This window comes from Antennarius striatus, chromosome 23, assembly GCF_040054535.1.
Source record: "Antennarius striatus isolate MH-2024 chromosome 23, ASM4005453v1, whole genome shotgun sequence".
Classification (NCBI taxonomy): domain Eukaryota; kingdom Metazoa; phylum Chordata; class Actinopteri; order Lophiiformes; family Antennariidae; genus Antennarius; species Antennarius striatus.
Window position 1 is genome coordinate 13,792,501 of NC_090798.1, and position 26,545 is coordinate 13,819,045.

General features: G+C 44.5%; 1 protein-coding gene across 7 annotated transcripts in view; it reads right to left on the minus strand.

The window, feature by feature from the left end:
* The window catches only part of ablim2 (actin binding LIM protein family, member 2), a 70,769-nt gene that overhangs the window by 32,351 nt on the left and 11,873 nt on the right, over positions 1-26,545 (minus strand). For 2 of the 7 annotated variants that reach the window (XM_068308027.1, XM_068308028.1), the window contains exons 1-3: positions 21,376-21,564; positions 12,467-12,625; positions 241-424 (exon numbers count right to left, since the gene is read on the minus strand). In XM_068308027.1, the coding sequence (XP_068164128.1) occupies positions 241-424; positions 12,467-12,625; positions 21,376-21,391 (359 nt within the window). In that variant the 5' untranslated portion in view covers positions 21,392-21,564. Of the gene's footprint in view, positions 1-240; positions 425-12,466; positions 12,626-21,375; positions 21,566-26,545 lie in introns of those variants that run through there. The other 5 variants (XM_068308033.1, XM_068308029.1, XM_068308032.1 and 2 more) reach the window with 5 other exon arrangements.

A 26,545-nucleotide genomic window follows, 5' to 3' on the forward strand; every position in this document is an offset into this window, starting at 1 on the left:
CTGGAAGGTGATTATTGGTCATTGTGTGACTTTGGGGGCTCAGGTCTTAGTTCTCTATCTTCAGGTGAACTTTCTCACTTATCATGAATGTCAAGGTTTCAATTTCACATTTTTCTTTCTTTAACAACTTGTCATCCATGAACACCTTTGTGTTAAACGTTCCCCATCGTTCACCGAGGGCCCCACAGACACACCTGTTCACCTGTGACCCCGTACGGCCCGTTCCCTGTGAGTCCGTACCTGCAGGAGGAGCAGACGAAGCAGCGGGGGTGGTAGGTCTTCCCCAGGGCGGACACCACCTCCCCCTCGATGAAGTCCTGGCAGCTGAAGCAGCGAGTCCCGTAGAGCCTCTGGTAGTCCCCGGTGCAGATGTACTCCCCCTGTCGCACGAAGAAGCCCCCCTGGGCCAGTTCACAGCCACACACTGTAGAGGGGGGGCGGAAAGAAAGGGGGCAGAAATGAGTCAATGAGCCGTCCTCTAACAGAAGTCATGGGTTCGATTCCCGCTCATGGGCCAGTGCTACAGTCTGACCCCAAACCCCCCCTGACCTTCACTTGTCTTTCCTTCCTTCTGTTCCTGTACGTATTTGTGTTCCTCACTAGTTTCTATAAAACAGAACGCCTCCTGCTGACAGGTCAGGGGTCATTGAGGGCTCGACCGGATCAATAGGATCAATACATTTTGACATTAATTCTTCACAGAAAAATTTGATTTGTTTTGTGACCCGATGAGTTTGATCCTTTATCACAAAACATGTCAAACTGAAATCCAGACATAGTGATTGATTGTGTTATCAATAACATTTAGCTGAAAGGACGGATTTACACATTAAAAAATACTATAGTGGTAAACAAACCCAACACCCCCCCTACACCCCCCCCCACACACACACACCCGACACCCCCCCACCACACACACACACACACACGCACACACACACACACACACACACACACACACACACACGCACACACACACACACACACACACACACACACACACCCGACACCCCCCCCACACACAAACATTCCCTGGAAGTTAAGCCGGGCCAGTTTGACTTGTCTGAATGTTTCTTCTACCTGCGGTAAAAGTCAGTCACACTGTTAAAGTGTGTCTGTGTGTGTGTGTGTGTGTGTGTGTGTGTGTGTGTGTGCGTGTGTGTGTGTGTGTGTGTGTGTGTGTGTGCATGCAATTTAGTTCCTATCCTTTATGTTTAAGAGAACAGATGAACACAGAGAAGACACACACACACACGCACGCACGCACGCACGGACACGCACACACACACACACACACACACACACACACACACACACACACACATACACACGATAGCAGCCACATGACATCACAGGGCGCCCCACCCTCAGAGGAAACCTGGCTCTAGAAACAAAACCCCTCCTTTGTTTTCCCAGCATTCCTTCTTCCTAGAAAAGGTTTCACTCATTGGTGTGAAGGCCTGAACACACACACGCACACACACACACACACACACACACACACACACACACACACACACACACACACACACACACGTGCTTCTCTTCACACTCACGTCTCCTGCAGGAATGTGTGAGGGAATGACGTGACGCTGGTTGATGACATCACACACACACACACACACACTCACACACACACACACACACACACACACACACACACACACACACACACACACACACACACACACACACACACACACACACACACACACACACACACACACCAGAGGAGCTGCAGACAGACTCAGTCTGAACCAAAGACCTTCACTCAGAACATCACTTCTGGAGTAAAATTACATAAAATTGTACATATTAGATTTAATTTGTAAAAATTTTCTTGAATCCAGATTTTTCTTCACATGAAAAACGTAGACACACGTGTGTGATTGTAGAGCTCAGGGTTTTTAGGAAAAAATGTCAAACTTAAGACGTAGAAGTCGAAAAATCCCAAAATGCTAAATCTATCAAATATGATACACTTGGCTTTAAAGGGTTAAGATAACGTTTATATTCAAACGTGTGTATATAGAGTTATAACATACTGTGTAGTTATACTGTATACTTATAACATACTGTGTAGTTATAACATACTGTATAGTTATAACATACTGTGTAGTTATAACATACTGTATAGTTATAACATACTGTGTAGTTATAACATACTGTATAGTTATAACATACAGTATAGTTATAACATACAGTATAGTTATAACATACAGTGTGGTTATAACAAACTGTGTAGTTATAACATAGTAACTATAACACCACCGTGTGCACCATGAAGCCTGCTACGAGCCGCTCTCATTACTGCACTGAAGTCACTGAGGTTAAACCAGACACGAGTTCAGGATGTGAACCCACTCCCCTAACCCCCCCGACCCCCCCCAGGACTGCTACCGTCAGGAATGTCCGTGGGAATGTCCCCACCCTCGTCTTTTGCCACGTGAGGTGCACATCAGGGTCACCTTGTTGAGCTCCTCATCTCTGTCTGTAGGTGGCGCTGTAACGGTCTGAGGCGTTATTAGTTGGTGTTTCTTAAATCAGGCACTCAGACCACAGGAGAACGATGCAGTCCAAGTAAAACACTTCTAAAATAATTTGGTTCCAATCAAAGTAAAGAGTTAGTAGAGAGTAAGATTAGAAAAACAAGATAATCTCATATTTTTACATTCAGATAGTTTAATTTTCCATTCAGGGTTCAGTTGAGGAGTTTCAATCCATCGTCTTTCTGCTGCTACTAAAAGCAGATTGAGGTTTCTAAAGACAAACAGAACACAACAAGAATCACACAAACCTCAGGGTTCTCCAGTCTCATTGTCCCTCCAATGAAAACCTCTGTCCAGTGTTTATTTACAGCTAATGTGTGTTCATGTGTTCATGTGTTCATATGACCACCACAACAACACAAGCAGACATTCAGTGAGCGCCACTGACTGACTCACACAGATCTCTGTACAACCCGTCCAGAATGAAACGTTCTCTGAAGTGATCAGGGTTGGATGCTGAAGGATGGATGATGGATGGATGAAGATATAGGTGGTTGGGACATGAGACAAACAGGTTTCAAAGCGGTACGTGACACCTCACTGAGAGATTTCCCATCAGCCTCTCTTCCCTTCCAGCGTACATTTCTACTGATGCTCTCCGCTGGAACACACCCGTGTTCTAATGCATCATAACTGAACCGCTTAAGGAGTTTGAGTTTAAGCTCAACTTGAGTCCATTCATCATTCATAGGGCTGCTGGGAAGCATCACAGACTTCAGAGGTGAAAACACACCCTATAATGTTATTCCTTCCCTTTGCATTCCCTTCCCAATGCAGATCGAAACACGTCCTGTGTGAACGTCTGATGGAGACATCCGAAACCTCTCATCCCTCATCCACACTGGACACGCTAACACGCTAAAGGCTGAAGAAATGAAGCCGAGCTGGATGTGGAAGTGGGTGAATCTAATTTAACTGAGCAGAGTGGGGGGTTCTCTGTGGTCACTGGTAAAAAAAACACTCATAAAACGTGTTTTTGGTCAGAAACGTGGCGGCAATGTCGGTGATAAATAAAGTGGAGCATTTAGCAGTTAAAGAGACACGCGTGTAAGTCAGGAGGTGTGTCTGTGCATCAGTCACCATACTGACAGCACCATCTGACAGTTACTGACATTCACGAGTGAAGTGAGTGTGTGTTCACGTTGTTCACACTGGTCTGACAGTCGTGCAGAGGTGAAGACACGAGCGCCGGCGTCTGAACGGCTTCACACCAGATGACCCAGACCCCCGGTGGAGCTAACGGTACCGTCTACACACAGTCTACACACCGTCTACACACCGTCTACACACAGTCTACACACCGTCTACACACAGTCTACACACCGTCTACACACCGTCTACGCACAGTCTACACACCGTCTACACACCGTCTACACACCGTCTACACACCGTCTACACACAGTCTACACACCGTCTACACACCATCTACACACCGTCTACACACCGTCTACACACAGTCTACACACCGTCTACACACCGTCTACACACCGTCTACACACAGTCTACACACCGTCTACACACCGTCTACACACCGTCTACACACAGTCTACACACAGTCTACACACCGTCTACACACCGTCTACACACCGTCTACGCACCGTCTACACACAGTCTACACACCGTCTACACACCGTCTACACACCGTCTACACACAGTCTACACACCGTCTACACACCGTCTACACACCGTCTACACACAGTCTACACACCGTCTACACACCGTCTACACACTGTCTACACACCGTCTACACACCGTCTACACACCGTCTACACACCGTCTACACACCGTCTACACACAGTCTACACACAGTCTACACACAGTCTACACACCATCTACGCACCATCTACACACCGTCTACACACCGTCTACACACAGTCTACACACAGTCTACACACCGTCTACACACCATCTACACACTGTCTACACACCATCTACACACCGTCTACACACCATCTACACACCGTCTACACACCGTCTACACACCGTCTACACACCGTCTACACACCGTCTACACACCGTCTACACACAGTCTACACACCGTCTACACACCGTCTACACACTGTCTACACACCGTCTACACACCGTCTACACACCGTCTACACACCGTCTACACACCGTCTACACACTGACCACCTCATCCTCAGGCCGTACATTCATTGTTTTGGAACTCCTCCGTCTCCATGACAACGCGGGGTGTGTGTGTTTCCTCCCAGCACATGGACCAGTGAGGTCATGGTGAACTAACTGCTGGTTTCTGTCAGGAGATCAGCTGGAATACAGCAGCCAGATGAGTCAGATCAACGGGGGCTCTTACCCCCTCCAGGTGTGAGCTGATCAACACCAGCGCCGGGGGGGTTACACCTCCTGACTCCTGCAACAACAAGCTGGACTTTTAGGACAAAAATAAAGCATCACCCAACTTTACTTCATGTCTCCATGACGACGAGCACAAACAAGAACATCAGCAGCTCCTCTGCTGCCAGTTGGTCTGAAGGTTCACCCACAGAACAAACCAGTTAGGACAACGTCCACCAGTTAGGACAACGTCCACCAGTTAGGACAACGTCCACCAGTTAGGACAACGTCCACCAGTTAGGACAACGTCCACCAGTTAGGACAACGTCCACCAGAGGAAACGTCCATGGCTGTAAAAACAGAGCCGTTCACACCAAGCTGACTCCTTGACTCCCTGCAGACGTTCTCAGACTCCGCTGACGTGACGTGACGCTGACGTGACCTGGAGCTGCTGACGTGACGTGACGTGACGCTGACGTGACCTGGAGCTGCTGACGTGACGTGACGTGACGTGACGCTGACGTGACCTGGAGCTGCTGGAGGAACTCGGTGTCCTGCTGGATCGGCTCCTCTGACTGCAGCCAGAGGTCACGTTGCTGCGATCCACCCAGTCAGACCAGTGAGAACACCACACCAGTGGATGTGAGCTGCTGGGATGTAATGCACCTGATGCATTGTGGTCCTATCAGTTATCCTGAGTATCGTTGCTCTGCTTTCACACACAGACATGTTTTGTACGAATCCCTCGCTCCCAAGACAAGTTTGTTTGATTGATCAAAATGTTTAATAAACCTAAAGACTGTTTCCTGTCGCGTGTGCAGCAAAGAAGGGCTTCACTTGTTTCTATATTTTAATTTGATTGATCTTCTTTTTATGCTTCTGCCAAAATGTTTGTAATTTCTCCTTCACCACCTTAATGGTGGATTTGAAGGGAAGAAGATTTTCAAATGAGCCCGTGATGACAAAATCACATGGATACAGAAAATAGGTACAAAATAAAATGTTTTGTAGGTGAACGAAGGTAAAACACAGATTGTGTTTAAAAAACTCCCAATGAAGGAGGTCAGAAGCAGGAGGGGAACAGGAAGAGGTCGGTGATGTCAGAGATTGTTAGATGGAGATTCACCAGTGTGTGTGTGTGTGTGTGTGTGTGTGTGTGTGTGTGTGTGTGTGTGTGTGTGTGTGTGTGTGTGTGTGTGTGTGTGTGTGGTGGAACACGGTGGGTCGGGTTCGGTCCATTCCACATTTATCCATTCACCAACTTTTAATTTGTTCTTTTTGAAAACAAGCTTTGTGGGAATCCATACAGTGATTCTATCTTATTGTGCTGATAATCATCAACAACCTTCTTGGCCTCAATGATGTAAGTCAAGTGATGCTAAAGAAAGACTTCCCTTTAAATGTTAGCTTACAGGGACGATGTGTGTTCAGAGGAAAATCCCCATTCCAAACCTGAACCAAAAACTGGAGCAAGACTAGAGGAGCCATGAGAACACCTGAGTACAGTTCACCTCACCAACATGTGGAGTCTTTACTGCTGCAAACAGGAAACGTCTCACGAGTCTGAGGTGACATTCTGCTGAATAGTTCTACTTCACGCTTGAATGAACTCACCTGTTGACTAACTTGTTAGACACGCGTGTAAAGTTTGTGACAACAATATTTTTTCTTCCTGTTTTGTTTTTAACATCGTGGAATCAGAACTGGGAACGGGAATCCAGGTCCAACCAGCCCAGTCATTATGTCATCGGTCAGTATGTCATCAGTCATTATGTCATCAGTCAGTATGTCATCAGTCAGTATGTCATCAGTCAGTATGTTATCAGTCACTATATCATCAGTCAGTATGTCATCAGTCAGTATGTTATCAGTCAGTATGTTATCAGTCAGTATATCATCAGTCAGTATGTCATCGGTCATGTTATCAGTCATTATGTAATCAGTCAGTATGTCATCAGTCAGTATGTCATCAGTCAGTATGTTATCAGTCAGTATATCATCAGTCAGTATGTCATCAGTCTGTATGTTATCAGTCATGTTATCAGTCAGTATGTCATCAGTCAGTATGTTATCAGTTAGTATGTCATCAGTCAGTATGTTATCAGTCAGTATATCATCAGTCAGTATGTCATCAGTCAGTATGTCATCAGTATGTCATCAGTCAGTATGTCATCAGTCAGTATGTCATCAGTCATGTTATCAGTCATCATGTTATCAGTCAGTATGTCATCAGTCATGTTATCAGTCATGTTATCAGTCAGTATGTCATCAGTCATTATTCCATTAATAGATGTTATCAGGAAGGCTGTGTTGTCATGACAACAATTCAGTCAATAAATCACAGAAAAAGCTAATAAATACTGTAAAGATATCAGATCAGATATCAGTCAGGAGATCTCAAACTCACAGCATCGTAAAACACTGGACGATTCCTGTTCCTTTATGTAAACCACACGTGTGTGTTTGACACCACACGTGTGTGTTTGACACCACACGTGTGTGTTTGACACCACACAGAAGAGACTTCAGATTGTTTTTAATGTGTGTTCATGAATCCCAGAGTGTGTTAACTCAGGACATCCAGCCAGTGACGAACACACACACACACACACACACACACACACACACACACACACACACACACACACACACACACACACACACACACACACACACACACACACACACACACACACACACACACACACACACACACACACACACACACACACACACACACACACACTCCCCATGGGCTCTTTTCTGATCATCCTGTTTCCAAGAAGTAGACGAGTCCAAACCAACACCCATCAGAGGAGCTCAGCCTCTGGCTGAAGCCCCATCAGGACGTCATGAGACCAGCTGAAGGTCTCCAGGAGGACACACCCCGACTGGGAAGCAGAAAACAATGAAAACACAACAGAGGCCTGGTGTGTGTGTGTGTGTGTGTGTGTGTGTGTGTGTGTGTGTGTGTGTGTGTGTGTGTGTGATGTTCACCACACACACCTTCATCACCAAACAGTGTGTGTGTGTGTGTGTGTGTGTGTGTGTGTGTGTGTGTGTGTGTGTGTGTGTGTGTGTGTGTGTGTGTGTGTGTGTGTGTGTGTGTGTGTGTGTGTGAGTGTGTGTGTGTGTATGGATCTAGAGCTGCTATCTTCTCTCTCAGCTCTAGAGCTCCACTGATCCATCTACTCGTCTCCTTCATGTTCCACAGTGTGTTGGATGGATCCCCATTCAACATTGTGGGACTTCATGGACCATGAGTCTATTTCAGATGTGAAACGTTGCAGTGGAACTGTTGTTAATGAAGAGAACATTTGAAGACGACAATGGATCAAATTTATGAGAGTACAAGAGCCAGTTTATTAACACAGAGGTCAACTCTGCCCCACTGATGAACCATTACAGTCCACAGCTGTTAGGAGTAAAACTGTTAGTCACAAACCAGATAGAGTATCATAGATCAGTGGTGTCCAACCCACAGACCGACTGTAAGGTCACTTTGTCAGCAGCGTTCTGCTCCTGATGGAGTCTCCTGTTAGCTTAGAGGCGTCTGGGACGTAGACACAACAGAGACAGTTGGTACCAAACTAAAGACCGTTCGGCTTCGTGGTCGACAGCAGCTGCCATGAAAATAGCAATTAAACCCCAATCAGAGAGCCGTCTGCAGATCAGGTGGGCAACCAGCAGAACACACCCCAGAACACACCCCAGAGCACACCCAGGACACGCCCCAGAAAACACCCCAGAACACACCCGAACACGCCCCAGAACGCGCCCCAGAACACACCCCAGAACACACCCAGAACACACCCAGAACACACCCAGAACACACCCAGAACACACCCAGAACACACCCTAAAACACACCCAGAACATACCCAGAACATACCCCAGGACACGCCCCAGAACACACGCCCAGAACACACCCCAGAACATACACCAGAACATACCCCAGGACACACCCCAGAACAAGCCCAGAACACGCCCAGAACACGCCCAAAACACGCCCAGAACACACCCAGAACACGCCCAGAACACGCCCAGAACATGCACCAGAACACACCCAGAACACGCCCAGAACACACACAGAACACACACAGAACACGCCCAAAACACGCCCAAAACACGCCCAGAACACACCCAGAACACGCCCAGAACACGCACCAGAACACACCCAGAACACGCCCAGAACACACCCAGAACACGCCCCGGACACGCCCCGGACATCAGTGTCCCTCAGGACAGAAGCAGGGAGACTATGTGTTCAGTATAATAATTAAAAAACCTTTATGCTTATTTATGAAAACATAATTGTTTTATAGTCTCTGGTCAGACACGTTAATCTGATGAATGAACAAAGATGTAATCTATTACATCAGGAAACACTACAGCTGAAGGACCCCCCCAGAGACAGCAGACACGCTTTAGCTCTTTCACTTCGTGAACGTCTACTTTAGCAGCACTGCTGACGTCCTCCTGATAACGAGAACATGAACACATTCGTCTCTTCTCCTGGGGTTAATTACACCTCCTAGAGGTCACAGCTCCTCACTTCAGATCCATTCTGCTGGATAAACCAGGTCTGATGGTTCTGGCTCTAATCCAGGGACCGGGGGCTGGTTCTCCCCCAGAGGGGAGCTGGACTTCATCAGAGTGTGTTTCAGGACGTCGTTCCTCCTCTTGTTAACAGAACAACTGACTCAGTTCCAATGTGTGTATAAGTGAGGAGGATGTTCTGGAGTCTCTTCAGGAAACAAGGAGACAAGTTCCTGCAGTGGATCCAGCAGCTCTGTGTCACTAATGACATCCAGACGAGTGAGAGGCGGGGTACACCCCGGACACATCGCCACATGAAGGACAAGCAACCACTTACAACATAGAATAGGAACTTATCAATTCACCAAAGCTGCGTGTTGTTGGAGGCAGGAGGAAGCCTGAGAACCCAGAGAGAACACACACACACACACACACACACACACACACACACACACACACACACACACACACACACACACACACACACACACACACACACACACACACACACACAGAACATACCAACCCCACACACACGGGACTAGAACCCACAACCTTCCTGTTTGCACCTGTGACATGTTTTTATTGTAAATGACTGAAGTATAAGTAATAAATCTTGTCTTCTTGTCAATAGTCTCATTGGACTGATGTCTGACTGATTTCTACACGGAACACACGCTGGATTAACATGCAGATTAAACATGACATCATTTACTGACTTCAGTTCAGCTGTGGATCCCAGGGGCTGTAAGCTGCTTGGATAGCTTGTGTGTAATTTTGGAAAATATTAAACAATAAGCGATGTTCACCGTGCGATGAACTGGCGACTTGTCCAGGGTGCACCTGTCCTCCACCTGTAGTCAGCTGTGATTGGCTCCAGCTCAAACCAGAAAACCAGATCTGAATTATAGAGACCATATCTTTAAGTGTCGGTCTTCATGAAGACATCCTGTGTTCACGTTATCGCTGGAGGAGACGGGGCGTCTGCTGGCCGGGGTGTTTAGAGGCCTGTGTCTCCACACACTGGTGACCCCGCTGGTTGCCTAGCAACATGAATGTGTGTTGACAACAACAGCAGCCTGACACCGGGAGGGGCTCTTACATACATGTGTACGCTAACACACACACACACACACACACACACACACACACACACACACACACACACACACACACACACACACACACACACACACACACACACACACACACACACACACACATTCTGAGAAAGCACTCACATTTCAAGTATGTAACACTTACTTGAACACCCACCCAGAAATAAACACACGTACGCCCCATACCAACACAAACACACACACACACACACACACACACACACACACACACACACACACACACACACACACACACACACACACACACACACACACACAGACCGACACACACACACACACACACACACACACACACACAGACCGACACACACACACACACACACACACACACACACACACACACACACACACACACACACACACACACACACACACACACACACACACACACACACACACACACACACACACACACACACACACACACACACACACACCTGTCTACATAACTGATCAGACTGAAGTTAGTTATCTCAAAAGAATCCTTTTATCAGTAGTTCATCACTATGAAACAGACGAGTAGCTCTGGTAGCATCGTGTGTGCTAATAGTGTGTGTATGCTAATAGTGTGTGTATGCTAATAGTGTGTGTATGCTAATAGTGTGTGTATGCTAATGGTGTGTTTGTGCTAATGGTGAAATATAACACTCCCAACATAAAGCAGCATCACGCTGACAAGCAGCACAGAAAGCATTTCACTGGAATCCAATCCCTCTGGACGCAGCATCACTAACCCTGAACATCCAACAGAACCCAGCCGATGCTGTCACAAGCCTCAGACCAACGCTCGCTGTCATTGGCTCTAGGGAGGAGCACATGGTATGATGATGTCATCACAGAGAAGATGCTTTGTTCTAATCGCTGTCTAGTAGATTTTATTAACACCACACAACTTTCTGACGCAGGACTCCTGCTGTTATCAACAACCATCATCAGATTATCAACAACCATCATCAGATTATCAACAACCATCATCAGATTATCAACAACCATCATCAGATTATCAACGACTATCATCAGATTACCAACGACTATCATCAGATAATCAACAACCATCATCAGGTTATCAACAACCATCATCAGGTTATCAACAACCATCATCAGATTATCAACGACTATCATCAGATTATCAACAACCATCATCAGATTATCAACAACCATCATCAGATTATCAACAACCATCATCAGATTATCAATAACCATCATCAGATTATCAACGACTATCATCAGATTATCAACAACCATCATCAGGTTATCAACAACCATCATCAGATTATCAACGACCATCATCAGATTATCAACAATCATCATCAGATTATCAACAACCATCATCAGGTTATTTTTTTTTATTTTAATTTTTAATTTTATATACTGGTTTGATCCCCGAAGGGAAATTAAGAAAGCACACTCTAGCTACTGATTCAAACGCATGCATACATATATATTAGTGAGTACAGGCCCCCGTATCACACACACACACACAGGGGGGCCTGTAGGCATGCAGGGGAGGTAGAGTGGCAGGCAGCTCCTTCTTGGTGCGCCTTAAATGAGCAATTTGTAAAGGGGACGGCACCTTGCTCAAGGGTGCCTTGGCAGTGCTCCGGAGATGAGCTGACACCTCCCACTATCAACAACCATCATCAGATTATCAACAACCATCATCAGATTATCAACGACCATCATCAGATTATCAACAACCATCATCAGGTTAGACATGACCTGGGATCAGGGCAGCAGCTCCACTTGTCCTGGGTGGCCAGTTCAAGTCCAGCCTGGACCAAAGTATGTAAACATCCTAAAGTAAAGTTTAACTTTACAAAGCTTTAGAGAAATGTTCCTAAATTTCCTCGTCAGAGAACACTGTCCTTTCCCTTTGACCTATTGCATGCTGGGAGCTGCAAGCGGTGGGGTGGCTTTGGGGTCAGAGGTTACAGCTGGTTGTTACCTTTACAGACGAAGCACTTGATGTGGAAGTGTTTGTTCTGGACCCGCAGCGCCTCCCCTTTGCAGGGCTTCCCACAGTTCTGACAGGGGATCGCCCCCCCCCCTCCAGGATGCTGCTTCTGCTTCTCCAGAGGGCTGTGGACCGCTTGCTGCTGAAACACTGCAGGAGACAAAAACGGTTTCATCCGTCAGAAAGACGTATAGAGACACACTCACACAAACACTGAGGAGAACACCTAAGAGGTCAATGTGTCAGGAACCAACCAGACAGGAAGTTCAACTACAAGGGTCGCCTACAACAGATTAAAGGAGTGAGAAACAGCAAAAAAGGGTTAGGGTGGATGGATGGATGGATGGATGGATGGATGGATGGATGGATGGATGGATGGATGGATGGATGTGTCATCAGGACATCCATCGTTACTGAACTGGGCTCAGAGGGAGGAGTCTTTAAACCAGTTAGTCCAGTGAACTGGTTTAAAGACAGTTGGGACTGCAGGGATCACAGATGTGGGGCCACCAGAGACACTTCCTGTAGACACGTATTGTTGGTCTGTTCAGTCGGTGGTTATTGGGTGTTTCACTGGCACAGTGCTAGACTCAGATCTAGTTAAAGCTTCAAGTCTTTCCATACACCATAATGTGGAAAATGAAAAGCACATTTATCCACCCTGACACTTTCTCCCTGTAAAGTTAAGGGCACACTTGATTTAAAATGTGAGCTTGGAGTTGTTCTCACTGGTTTCATAAAAGTAAATCACTTCCTTTTGGGTCAAAGAAGTCGATTCCAACCGTTTCTGTCTGGGTTTAACCAGGAGCAGTTTTAGCCGTCACATGTGGTGAACTTTACAACCATTTAGCGCATTACCACTAGAAATGTGTTTCATAAAAAACACATTTAAAAAGTAAGAATTAAAATATGTACGTTTAACTCCCAGTAGCTAATCCAACAGATGCAGAAACAACTGATTGTGTAAAGTTTGTCAGTGTTCGTAGGATTAGAATGTTTCTCAAAATCCAACACAAACAACATGGGAGCAGCGTGTCAGTGGTGTGTAACGTGATCTGATGTCAGGTCATCAACAGCTTGCATATCTGCAGTTCACAGATGTTCCTGCTGGGATGGATAGTATCTCCTCTCTGGCTGAAGCTCTACATGCGTGTTGGGCTGAAGCTCTACATGCGTGTTGGGCTGAATCTGGTCTTTGTGAGGTGTTTCTGTACATTTTAGTGAGATGACGCCAGACTCTTTGTTAGCTCATCTTCCTTTGTGTCTGGTTGGTGATCTGGAGCAAAAGCTGAAACCTATGATTGACATATGGAGATTGGACACCCCCTTCTGAAAGGCATTTTTTATTTGTAATTCCTCTCTGACTCTAAGAAGCACCTGCCTCTATGCGGCACGTTAGACTTCAAACAGATACCTGTACCGTGTAAAAGCACATTCTAGACTTTTACGAGGACCTCTCACTCATCAAGGCATTCTTGTGGCTTTGGAATTTGTGTGTTTGTGTCTTTCAAGGCAAACAACTCCCACAATTCTCTCTGGATCCATTCAGAACAACAATTTGAAATCACTGAATAACCAAAACTTTATTTCCCAAATGACAATTTTATTCAAATGGAAAAAGAGTAAAAAAATCTACCTTTGTAATTCTGAACATTCTTGAGGCCTGAAACTGAATGAATATAGTGAAGAGATTCTGCATGAAATTTACTTTGGATGAAAATCCACAGAGCTGTTTCCCTTCTATCCCAGATTACAATCTGAACTATGACTTGAAAACACTCTGACTACCAAACTAAATCAAGACAAGAATCAGGGGTGTTGGCTGGATCCTGCTGCTGGACAGTGTGGCTTTTTTTGAAGCTATGCATTCTGAATGTGCATGTGGGCATCCAAACCAATAAAGACAAGAATTTAGGGGGGGAAAGTCTTGAGTCCTCATAAAAAGGTCTGAAGTTGAGTTGATTGCAACCATCTGGAAAAGACAGGAGTCCAAAAGGGCTGGGTGGACGGTCGGCAGCAGGGAATGGTAGTCATGGGGAGGCTGGGGGGGTCCCCCTCCTGGTCTGACCCAGTGTGAATTACTACACCCTCACACCTGTTGGAGGAGATCCAGTGTCTTCACTTCCTCGTCAACCAGCCAATAGAGGAGGAGGGCGGGGAGTGGAGGAGACAGGAGAGAAACCTTTGAACCACATATAGAATCCAATGAGCTGCTCCAGACATTACGGCTGCCAGCAACCAAGACAGTTGTGGTGGTCTGTGCCAACGACCCAATGATCTGCCAGCGGGGTATCAGGGAGCAGTTTGCTGCTCGTCTAATGAATAATAGGTGGTCTTAGCAGGGCAGCGTTTTCAAAAGCATCAGTACTCAAAGTAATCCCACTGAATTGTCACTTCTTTTATGTGAAGAGCACAAGACTATCCCCAATGATGCACTTTAAACATTTAGTAATGCATTGTAAGTAAAATGGTCTTCATTAAAGTCTCAACAGTAGTCAGTGAGAAGGACATCAAATGTAGGACACAGTGCACATCATTTACAAAACTAATGTCAGTCCCTGTGAGAAATTTGTAGAGGGAAAGTTCATTCTTTTGTTAAGAATGAATAAAGCTTTGGTGAAAGATGGAGTGAGGGAAATCCTACGGGTCTATAAGTGGTTGAAAAGAGAAATCAGACTGGAGTTAATTCAGTTGGCTGTAGACAACAATGGGTTTCTGTACTGTGACTGAGGACAGAGTCTCTAATGGAGCCTGTTCAAGCCAGGATATGGTGTATGTACTGCTCCTTATCAAAAGTCACCAGAACAACATTCCACCTCTGAGCCAGCAGCAGAGGTAGTAACAGCAGTGTTTGATAGAACAAACTGATGGCAGGGCGTTTGCAAACCAAAAACAGCAGCTACCTCAGCAAAGGAGAATATGAACCCAAAATGCCTTCAAACTGGACAAAAAGGCCCTACAGACACAAATGTAAACTTTGAGTTTGCTGAGCTATAATTCTGTAAACCCTGATGCTTACTTTATGAGACTGAACGCTGCTTTAGTGGTAAAACTTTACATTCAACAGCATAAAACAGTCGTGTCATAACCTCTGTGTGAATAGGACTCTGTGATTATATCGTATACCACAACGTGTCACATGTTCATACACCGACCAACCCCCCGACCCCTGTCTTCTGCAGGCCCAGTTGTTCCTATCGTCAATCAGCCCTGCTGGTGTCTGTTGTCTGCCGGTGACTACTGATGCTGCCGACCCAAAGGTCGCGGCCAGCAGGCAGCTATCTGAGCAACGCAATGCCACATAACTCTGCTGCGTAAAGTCACATCACTGGAAGCCACAGTCAACACACACTGACCACCGATGGAGGTTCCAGCTCATCACCAGCACGTGTACTATACAACTTTACACACATAGGAATGTGACTACACCATATAGCTATAAGACTTCTTCTTCTCCTTTGGGCTGTTCCCTTCAGGGGTCTCCACAGTGAATCAGTGTCCTCCATCTAACCCTGTCTTCTGTATCCTCTTCTCTCACACCAACTACCTTCATGTCCTCTTTCACTACCACATAGCTATAAGACAACTCCATGAAATTCAACATTTTCACCACACTAACAACCACAGACAACAGTACAGTTAATGTTCCAACATTACAAGGCTATAAGTAGGTATACAGGACACACTACACAGCAGAACACACATGCAGTTTTAATCTCAGATGCCATTCAAGAAGACTAAAAATAGAGTATCCCCTTCCCTCGACTCCTACAGTCCCATGGTGCAACATTCCTGGTGGGAACCCTCTGCAGTGGCATCAAGCGATCAAAATAGTCACATTATTGCAGCAGGAGAATTTTGTGGTGGCTGAGCTGTTGACCTTGGGAGCTTTCTCATGAGTAAACACACAAGCAAAAAGTAAAAGTGTCAACTGAAACAGGTAGTATGTAAATGAAAAGTGTGGAATTGGAAAATTTTAGAAATAAAGATACCACTGTGGCACAGAACAGGAGAAGAATCAAGTTTGAGTGTTGGCTAAGATTCTCATTGCATTACATGGATGCTGTAAATAGAAATACTAAACGTTATGAGTTATGCTTTCTCCTACTCCTCTCAAACATCACCTGTGCAGTCACGGTTACAACCTGACCCGAAAAGCATTTCACCTTTGTCCCTCAGGTCAGGCAGTACAGAACGACCTCTGACCTCGCCTGCAAAGAGACACCAGTGCACCCTCAAAGGCTCTGGCCTTATATACCTCCAAGTATGCTTCGAGTACCCAAATAACTGGACATCCAAACAACATGTCTGTGAGTTACACTATTTCTAAAAGCAGTAAATGTAACATCATTGAACAAGAGCCCCAAATCAAGTAGAACTTGTGTGCTTAGAAATGAATATGGCCATTGTGTGAAAACATAGTCCTGCTTTTTCTTTGATCAATGACTCAGTGATCAGTTCTTCCAGCTGAGTCAGCTGGAATATTTTCATGTTGTTGCCTTAAATCAAAACACTATGAAGTCCAATCAGCATAAAAACCAAACCCTTCATGCATTCTGGTCGAGTTCAGGTAGGGAACTGGAGTAACATCTCTCCAAGAGTCATAACTCGACTAGGACCCTACAGTGTATGACTTTAAAGATGGACATCTGCATGACTAAAGCACTCTGAACCAGACTGAATCACCACAGCAAGAGGCAGTCCTTCACTCTGACTGACTGAAACGCTCAAAGCAAGACAAACTGCCCTTTTGGCATTACGTTTGTTCAATAATGATCAAATTCCCACTTGAAGACATTGACTGGACTGCAAAGAACCCAATCCAACCCCTTTGGGGGCAGATCGGGAGTCAGGCATTAAGCTTGTGTGGAAAATAAGGGTAAGTCTCCCAACTACCCATTCTTGTAGGTGACTCAATGTCGGCTTGTGCCCCAAAACAGTTTTGAATGTGTGTTTCAGCAGTATCTACGTATTTATGTATAGATTATAGATTTAAAAAACTCCACTAGAAGAAGACATCCTGAACCTGCATCTAACAATCTGAACAAATGATTGAATGAACACATTCTGTGTTAATCATCCATCATCCTCGACTACTCGATCCTGCATCTTGATTACTTTACTCGAAGGCCCACTTTACATAACAGAAGTTTTCCCAAAAGTAGAATAAGGCAGGGGGGGGGGGTAACAGGCCTTAAAGCAGGGCTGCATCATCATCAACCAAAACATTACTCCTTCATGATGGAGGTAACAGCAGTGATAGAAATAGTAACAGAAGCTGAGGGCAATGAGATGGAGACACATTAGCATCAGAAAAGTGGAAATCTTCATTCGCCAGCAGGTAAAAGTTGTGTAGAAACAGCAGCGCTCCTGTGAATGGTGTTTCCATACCGGGACAACACAAAAAGACAAGAGTAACGGAAGCTTCATAGCAGGAAAGCTGATCAGGAGCCCAGTTCAGGAAGGAATGAAAGACTTGTAGTAAATAAACCGGCTTATCCGTTCGACCCAGACAGAAACACTGACTCGTGGGTAGAGGCCTTCTGTAAAACATGCTATGTCAGCTGTTTGAGCAGCGCTGTGTGTGAAACAGTAGCATACAAACAGGTTTGTCATCTGAGAGGAGCGAGTGACATCACAGCACCTGGATTCAGACACAAATCCTCAGGAGACACGGAGCAACCCAATTCATTCTGGACGCCATTGAGTACCGTTGGCTGCAGTTAGAGCAGCAAGGATGGATTCACTGACAGAGCAGACAAAAACAAGGTCCTGGTGATGATAGTCAACAGACACTTCACAGAGCACCACAGCACCTGAAGGCAGGTAGCAGGTAAACCAGCCATTGGGAAGCCCTACGGGAGGTCACACCTCCACCAGTCCCATGCTTATATCATTGTTAAATGTTATGGCTGAAAACTCATTGTAAATCTTAAATAATACAAATAAAAAAAACAAATACTTGATCCTCACCTCACAACTAATAGATTTGTACACTTTTGTGTATTTGATGGAAAGTTTCTGCTCCAGCTTTAACCGATCATCCATAAAAACTTGGATCCAGTATTTTCTTCTTGTATTTCCTGAACGGGGCTTTCTGGGCTGTATTGTGTGTATTAATAGCCGATGGATCTTATTCCTTTGTATCATGGAGCACCATTGTTTCCTAAAAATACATCAGTGAGTCCCACTACGACACGAGTTGACAAGTGCTTTCATCACCATAAGCACACAATGTTCAATCCACAAATGTGTGCAAAAATAGTGCTTTTTAAATAAAAAAAAAATCTAAATTTGTGGTTCATTCCAACAGATTTATCCTTCTGAAGGAACCAGTGGGCTGTGGGTGCCTCACACAGGGTAGGTCTAACTGCTAAAGTGCTAGAGTAAGATAAAGTGCTAAAAGACAGAAAGACACTATGGATTTAGTCTCAAAGTGCTAACAGGATCCAGAGCATCAGGACCAAAGTCTTTAAGGTACGTCTGACTTAAAAAGGAGGGAATTAAACTTCCCTGAAATAAATAGTGTGTTATTACAGTTCTACACGTTATCAGATGTTCTATCAGATGCCATCTATCTATCAGATGTCATCTATCAGAAGTCATCTATCTATCAGATGTCATCTATCTATCAGAAGTCATCTATCAGAAGTCATCTATCTATCAGAAGTCATCTATCTATCAGAAGTCATCTATCTATCAGAAGTCATCTATCTATCAGAAGTCATCTATCTATCAGAAGTCATCTATCTATCAGATGTCATCTATCTATCAGAAGTCATCTATCAGAAGTCATCTATCTATCAGAAGTCATCTATCTATCAGAAGTCATCTATCTATCAGAAGTCATCTATCTATCAGAAGTCATCTATCTATCAGATGTCATCTATCTATCAGAAGTCATCTATCAGAAGTCATCTATCTATCAGAAGTCATCTATCTATCAGAAGTCATCTATCTATCAGAAGTCATCTATCTATCAGAAGTCATCTATCTATTAGATGTCATCTATCAGAAGTCATCTATCTATCAGATGTCTGGGGGGCTTGTAGACACACAGTCGTGTTTACTGGCGGGTCTAGAATAGAGATGGGCGTCGCTGTGACTGCTGACAGGCGGCCAGCGATGACATCACACACCCAAGATTCACAGCAGAGCAGACACAACCTAAAGTGGAATGGGTTTGTTGTGCAAGACTGTGTGCACTAGTGCAAAGACGGAATGTCCGTAGGTACGCATGTTCATAACAAGCAGTGAATGTTCATATGGTATGCGTGTATCTGTGTGTGGGCGTGTCTCATCACAGTCGTAACAGGCTTCGTCACATTGTGACACCAGTACACACACCTCCATGCTTTACCAAATCAGCAGAGGAGACGCAGTACTTTTTACTAGTAAATACCCTGTATCAGTAATAAAGTCTTGTACTAGTAACTGGGTACTACCCTGTAACAGTACTGAAGTCTTTTAATCAAGTATCTTTGTCAGGTTTCTGGATAGAAGTACTACTTAACTTTAGTACTCTTACTATTATTTTCTTTTCTAATCATTGAAAACGTCTCTACTACGTTCCTTTAGTCACTTCTTCTTGACCGCTGTGTCTTCCAGTGTTTAAGCTGGAACTGCTACTCATTGTTCCGTATAAATCTGATCACGGTGATCCAGTGGAGATACCTTCGCGTTCACACCAAGAACAATATGTGAATCGCTTTACTCGTTAAGCTTTTACATCAAATGTCTTTTTTCAACTTTCATCAATGATGAAATAACAGACTTTGGTCACCACGTCACATGATCCGAGTCACGTGTCACAACTTCATATTTGTTGTGTATATTGTGTTCCCACCTTCAATTGAATGTGTGTACAAATGTGAGTGGTTGTTTATATTTTGTGTGGCCCCGCGATGCGCTAGCAACACATCTGGGGTGTACCCCACCTCTCGCCCATAGCCAGTTGGGATTGGTTCCAGTAACACTCATGACCCACAAGGTGGAAAAGCATCTGAAGATGAGACAAGTGTGATCATCTCGTCTACAATGAAAGGATGGATGGATAAGGTGACGTGAGTCATCGCCATGACAGCACCGGAGGGACATTTTGAAGGCAAATGATAGCAATTAGCAGCTATTTGAAGAAGAAATCTACCTATGACCTATTTAATATACTTATGTTCTACCTATTCCAGGAAGTATCTGCAAACAGGTAGATCAGTGCGCTGCCTGCCTTATGTCAGTGGAATTAGCTTCACCTGAATGAGCTAACAGCAGAGATAGCCCTGAGCTAGCCATCACAAGCTTCTGTGACTCAGCTTCAGAACAAATGGAAACCTTCCCTACAAAACAAACACAATTCCGCTGATGTGTTTTAACAATGTGCACAATCATAATGTTGTGTGGTATATTATTTAAGCCAACAGAAGTCACCTTAAGGAAACGTTTCCATACCAGAATGATCTGCAGAAACATGTTAAAGCCCATAAAGGTCACTACTACAAAAAGCACACTATCAATCACCGATAGGAAATCTCTTCTTAGCAACTGGGCCTTGGTCAGGAGCCCAAATGGCCCGGCTCCCAGTGTGAGAGGCAGGCAGGGGCCCAACACAACAGTGTTGTTGCCAGGGATGTTACGGCAGGCAGCAGATCCACCTGCAGCATTCAGACGGCCACCACCGCCTTCTTGTTGTCCTTCACCTCGTTCACGGAGAACGGCTCTGACTCTGACTGGGGTTACATAACAGGAGTAAAACACGACCTGCAGACACACTGATTATCTACGTGATGGTAAAACTGTCCCTGTTATCTTCTTAATAACAGTTGAGTCACAGTTAAAAAGAGGAAATCATTGGCTACTAACTCCACGAGACACTTATTAATGAAGGTTAATAAAGTCAGCATTACCTTTCTCCTCTGGCATCGTCACTCACGTGTACTCAGATGTGGTCTTCAGTAAAAATAGACAGATGTGGATTATATTATGGAAAATATTGCAAAAATCTTTTTAGAGTCCTCTGATGGTGTTGCAACACATCGTCAGCAAACCAGGAGGGAGCAGAGAGTGAGCGCTCTGTCCATCACTATCTCTGGAATGAGCTGCAGGTCATGTGACTCCCAAGTGTGTCTCTCTCTCTCTCTCTCTCTCTCTCTCTCTCCCTCTCTCTCTCTCTCTCTCTCTCTCTGTCTGTCTCTCTCTCTCTCTCTCTCTCTCTCTCTCTCTCTCTCTCTCTCTCTCTCTCTCCCTCTCTCTCTCTCTCTCTCTCTCTGTCTCCCTCTCTCTCTCTCTCTCTCTCTCTCTCTCTCTCTCTCTCTCTCTGTCTCCCTCTCTCTCTCTCTAGCTGCTATCTATTATAAATAGAAGTAGTGCAGCTCAAACAGAATGAACCTCCTCCACCGGGCGTGGCACTCACTCCACACTAAATTCAACTTTGACAGCTCGCTGATAACAAACTTGAACATAAATATTTGTTTCAAACATCACAGGACGTGAGCAGTAAGGTTCATACTCTAACTTATGATGATGACTTGGTTCAAGTATTTCAATAAATCAAATAACAGCAGTAGGATTCACAGCTGACTACCGTAAGGAGGTACATGTATGGAAATGTTTGGAGATTGGATCAAAAAATAGTTGAGTTACGGTTTATGGTTTGGTTGTTTTGAACAGGATTTCAACTTCTATTAGCCTAAATAGAAAACTGCTTGTGTCTTGTGCTGGGAAGAATACATAAAATGAAAAGCAATCATCGTCAACTCAATTTATTCTATTTAGTCTGTATTCTGTACTTCATGCAAAATACTTTTGATTATTTCAATTGGTTCAACATAAAAAAAATGAATATTCCATCTTGGCCAAACAGAGCTTAATGTAAGAACAGCCTGTTGTGAGATAAAGCTAAAACCTCACAATCCCAGCCTGGTGTGAAACATTAATGATCAGTATCATTCTCTGAAGATGACACGTGCATCTGCTGGATTACAACACTTAGTAGTAGAGAGAGTAGGGTAGAACTCTGGATTACAACACTTTAAGAGTAGAGAGAGTAGAGTAGAACTCTGCATTACAACACTTTAAGAGTAGAGAGAGTAGAGTAGAACTCTGCATTACAACACTTTAAGAGTAGAGAGAGTAGAGTAGAACTCTGCATTACAACACTTTAAGAGTAGAGAGAGTAGAGTAGAACTCTGCATTACAACACTTTAAAATGCTTTTCTGGAACATTTTAATCTTGTCCTATATCAATACAACAGCTTGCATTTATGTCTGACAGCACACATTGAAATCATGCACAAAATAAAATTAGTATCTGGCTCTTGGTTACTTTCTGTTGTTGTTTGCGTGGAACAATACTTCCATTCACACTCAAGGCCTCCATTTGCCTCAATAGAAACCGTTTCTATGACATCAAGGCAACACAGAAAATCAGCTGAGACGAGTCTCTTCAGCTTTCTGAGTCTAACCAAGGGATGTATGAGCAGATGTGAGTCACATTTTTAAAGTTCATTTCAAAATATTTACCAGCGATGCCTCTCAATCACGCACCAGTGACCTGTGACCCCTGGCCTGTGTCTGTAACTAGTGAAGGATGACAGCGAGACGTGGAACATCATCATCTAACCTTGTTGTTTGGCTGGTTTGCTCTGTGAAAGCAACACTGGTATCTAAAGCACAACAGGTCTGATCCAGCCTGTCCTGACATCTCTGATGTTCAAGGCCACTTCTTATTGATCTGATGTGTGTTTATAGTTGTTACAAGACCAGCTTTGACTCTCAAGATCGATCTAAGCTGATAATCAACAGTCAGGGAGCAACAGCTCCTAGTCATTGGGATTTCACAGCACTAACTTTAGTCAGAGGACACAGACTACAATATACAGGGTAGGAATGGGCAGAATGCTGGACCCCTGAAGACGTAGGGTGGTAAGACTCCAAGATTGGAGTGTTTCCTGAACTATCTGCTCCACTAACAGTTTCTATGGCTGAAGCAGAGTACAAATGACTGCATGGCGTGACTGAACACTGCATGTGCAGCGTAGACAAACAATGAGGTCATTCTTCTACTGTAGGGTCACCTCAGGGTAATGGCAACTGTGTTGGACCTTCTCCATCCTCTGGGCCCCTCGAAAACAATGGCCACTTCCATAATGGTGAACCAAGCAATCAGAGTCATTCAGCGTTTTGTCATGACTTCATAACAGAAGACTAAAGAGATAATAATCTGCCATAATAGATAAGTGAGTTACATTCACCAACTACTAGGCTAGTTTCATTAGCTATGCCTTTTGCAGACATCCATGGTCCCCAGAGAGCAGACCCTGCAACAATCTTCACATAAAGAAGATCTGATCATCTACAGGAAAGATTTTACCTACATTTGGAAATCCTGGAATACTAATAAGTCAGAGGTAATTCTTACCTAGGGTTTATGAAAGTGTCTTCACACAGTCATAGGATATATAAAGTTCCTTCCATCCTCTCTGTTTCCTCCAGTTAGGTTCGGTCTGTCATTGACCTCACTGACACGGACTAAGGAGGACGGAAGGATAATACCCAACTAAACAGATTCTATTATCTTAATTCAGCCTGTTGGCGTACCTACCAAACCCCCCTTGGTGCCGGATTTCAAACCAACAACCATATTAGTTGTTAGGAGACCAAGCGCATTGGAGCTCACCTCAGCCTCTAGAGTTCTGTGCTCAAACTGACTCTCTATGCTTTTGTCTGTAAGCTGAGCATCTATTCTGGCTAATAACAGAGTGCGTGACTTGCAGGGGGTGTCTCTGGAAATAACAGGTCTTTTTTTTTTGAGGAGTTATGATTAGAATGTTAACGGGAGATGATGTTCTTCATGCACTCGAAGTCTCTCAGATTGGAGCTCGTCATCTCTGGACTGGACTTGAGATAGAAGAGCTTTTTAATTGTTTAGTTCAGTTTATGTCAAAGTTCTTTCATTTCCTCTGAACTAAATAAAAAATCATGTTTCCGTCACAGAGCTGCACATGTGGCAGAGATTCTAATGACTCGGTGTTTCTGAAGCCTGTCTGAGATGTAGAATACTCTATATGCTATGATGTGTTTCTGCTAGAAGTACATTCAAACCTGGTGCATCTCATTCAGATGTACAATGACACCACCTGAATTGGCCAACTGGTGACACAGAGATCTGTAACGTTCTAGCTCTAGCGAGCTTTTGGTTAAAAAAAGCTGTTAAAATGGATTCATAATTTGAATGTGTGAATGTGAGGGTCCACCAGAGTCCACACCTGTAAGCTCCATGCAAATCTCCACTAACCACCAACTGTGTGTGACCACAATGGAGCAATAAGCAAATTAATATATGCATTCCATGTACAATATGAGCAGAGTGCATCTGACAAAGTAGGATTTAGAAAGTAGAAAGAACAGAACCAACATGCTCCCAGTTGTCTATGGCATCACTTGTTGGGAGGATGGGGATAACATCCACCCTGAAACAGGTGACGTACAGTAGAGAACTGGTACGCGCAGCGAGTTCCAGGAATGTTCCCTCTGTCACATTCAGCACTGTCCAACAGTCTCAGAGTGGTCTTTTGCACAGAACAAATCATGGATTTATAGGGAAACTGCAGACCAGAGTTCAAGCTTTGTAATTGTGGCTGTAGTTTAGTAAAAGGGTCTTAACCATCTCATCAGACCATTGAAAAAGGTAGTCAATGGAGAACATTTCATGGTAAACTCAAATCACTGTGTCAAAACATTTCCTTGTGATCACTGTCATGCTTGAATAACTGAAGGGGAGAATGAGAAGAAAGGAAAAAGAAAATATTTATGGGCCTTGATTTTCCCCATCTTCTGTGGAACACAGAAAGAAACGAACTCCGCTTCCAGAATGACTTCATCCGCCAAATGATGTAGGAAGCTTTATCCACATATAGCCTGGGATACACAAACCCAACTGTGACAATCCTTTGGTCTTCATTTGAGTTCTTCCTAATAACCACGCAGTTGAGAAATTGTTCATGAATTTGAACAATGGTTGACAACTGAGAAGAGCCTCCTATGTTTGCCTCACTACTGTCATCATTTGCCTGCTTCTCTTGCTTCCGTTCTCCTCTTGGGACTCCTTCCATTAGCAGAAATCACTCCAACTCAAGATCGTCAAATGCCTGAGAATAAGACGGCAACCAGCGTTCAAACCTGCTGCCATAAAGTTAAGAGAAGGATTCCGACTCTACGGTAAGTTGGTGTGTGAGTGTGTATAGTAAAAAGTCTTTTCAATATCTGTGAGCAAAATGCTTCACGACCTAAATGGGTTCAAAAGTACTCCCCTGTCACTGCGGCACTTTTAATGCACATCAAGAAATATGGGTCAGATGGAAAAAGGACAGCTGGATGATCATCTGGGAACCCACAGTCAAAGATGTTCTGCCCTCCTTTAATGGCAGGATTTCGATGTTGCCCCCCAAGAGTTTGAAACTGTCCTTTAGGGTGTGGAGGGTAAATGCAACAAATAAATGATTTATATAAGACGTTTGTTTCTTGTTGGTTTTGCTAGCTTGGAAATTTCAGTAATATATTCTGTGTTAGTGGTCCAAGGGGCCCTTTAAAGAAGGTAGTCATGTGACTGAGGCAAGCATCTTCACAAGAGTCAAGAGAGACTCCGACAGATGTGGAGGAGAGAATCAATCACATCTGAAGACATTTCAAAGCGCTTTACAGATAGAAAGCCAACAGTGCCCTAGAATCCTCAGGATCAGGTAGGGGCGGCAGTACGTCCTGGGCTGGGGACCAGAGGGTGGCCAGGTCGAGACCCATGTGGGCCAAAATGTTTGGAGCGTGAAGTGGTAGAGGCACCAATTCAACTCCTGAGCACTTCCAATGTGCCTTTGAGCAAGGCACTGTCCTCATACAAGATGCTCATTGGGCGCACCACAAAGTAGCTGCCTACTACTCTACCCACCCATCCTTTTTGCAAGCCCCTTCTGTGTGTGTGTGTGTGTGTGTGTGTGTGTGTGTGTCTGTGTGTGTGTGTGTGTGTGTGTGTGTGTGTGTGTGTGTGTGTGTGTGTGTGTGTTAGTGGCTAAGAAGTGGCTA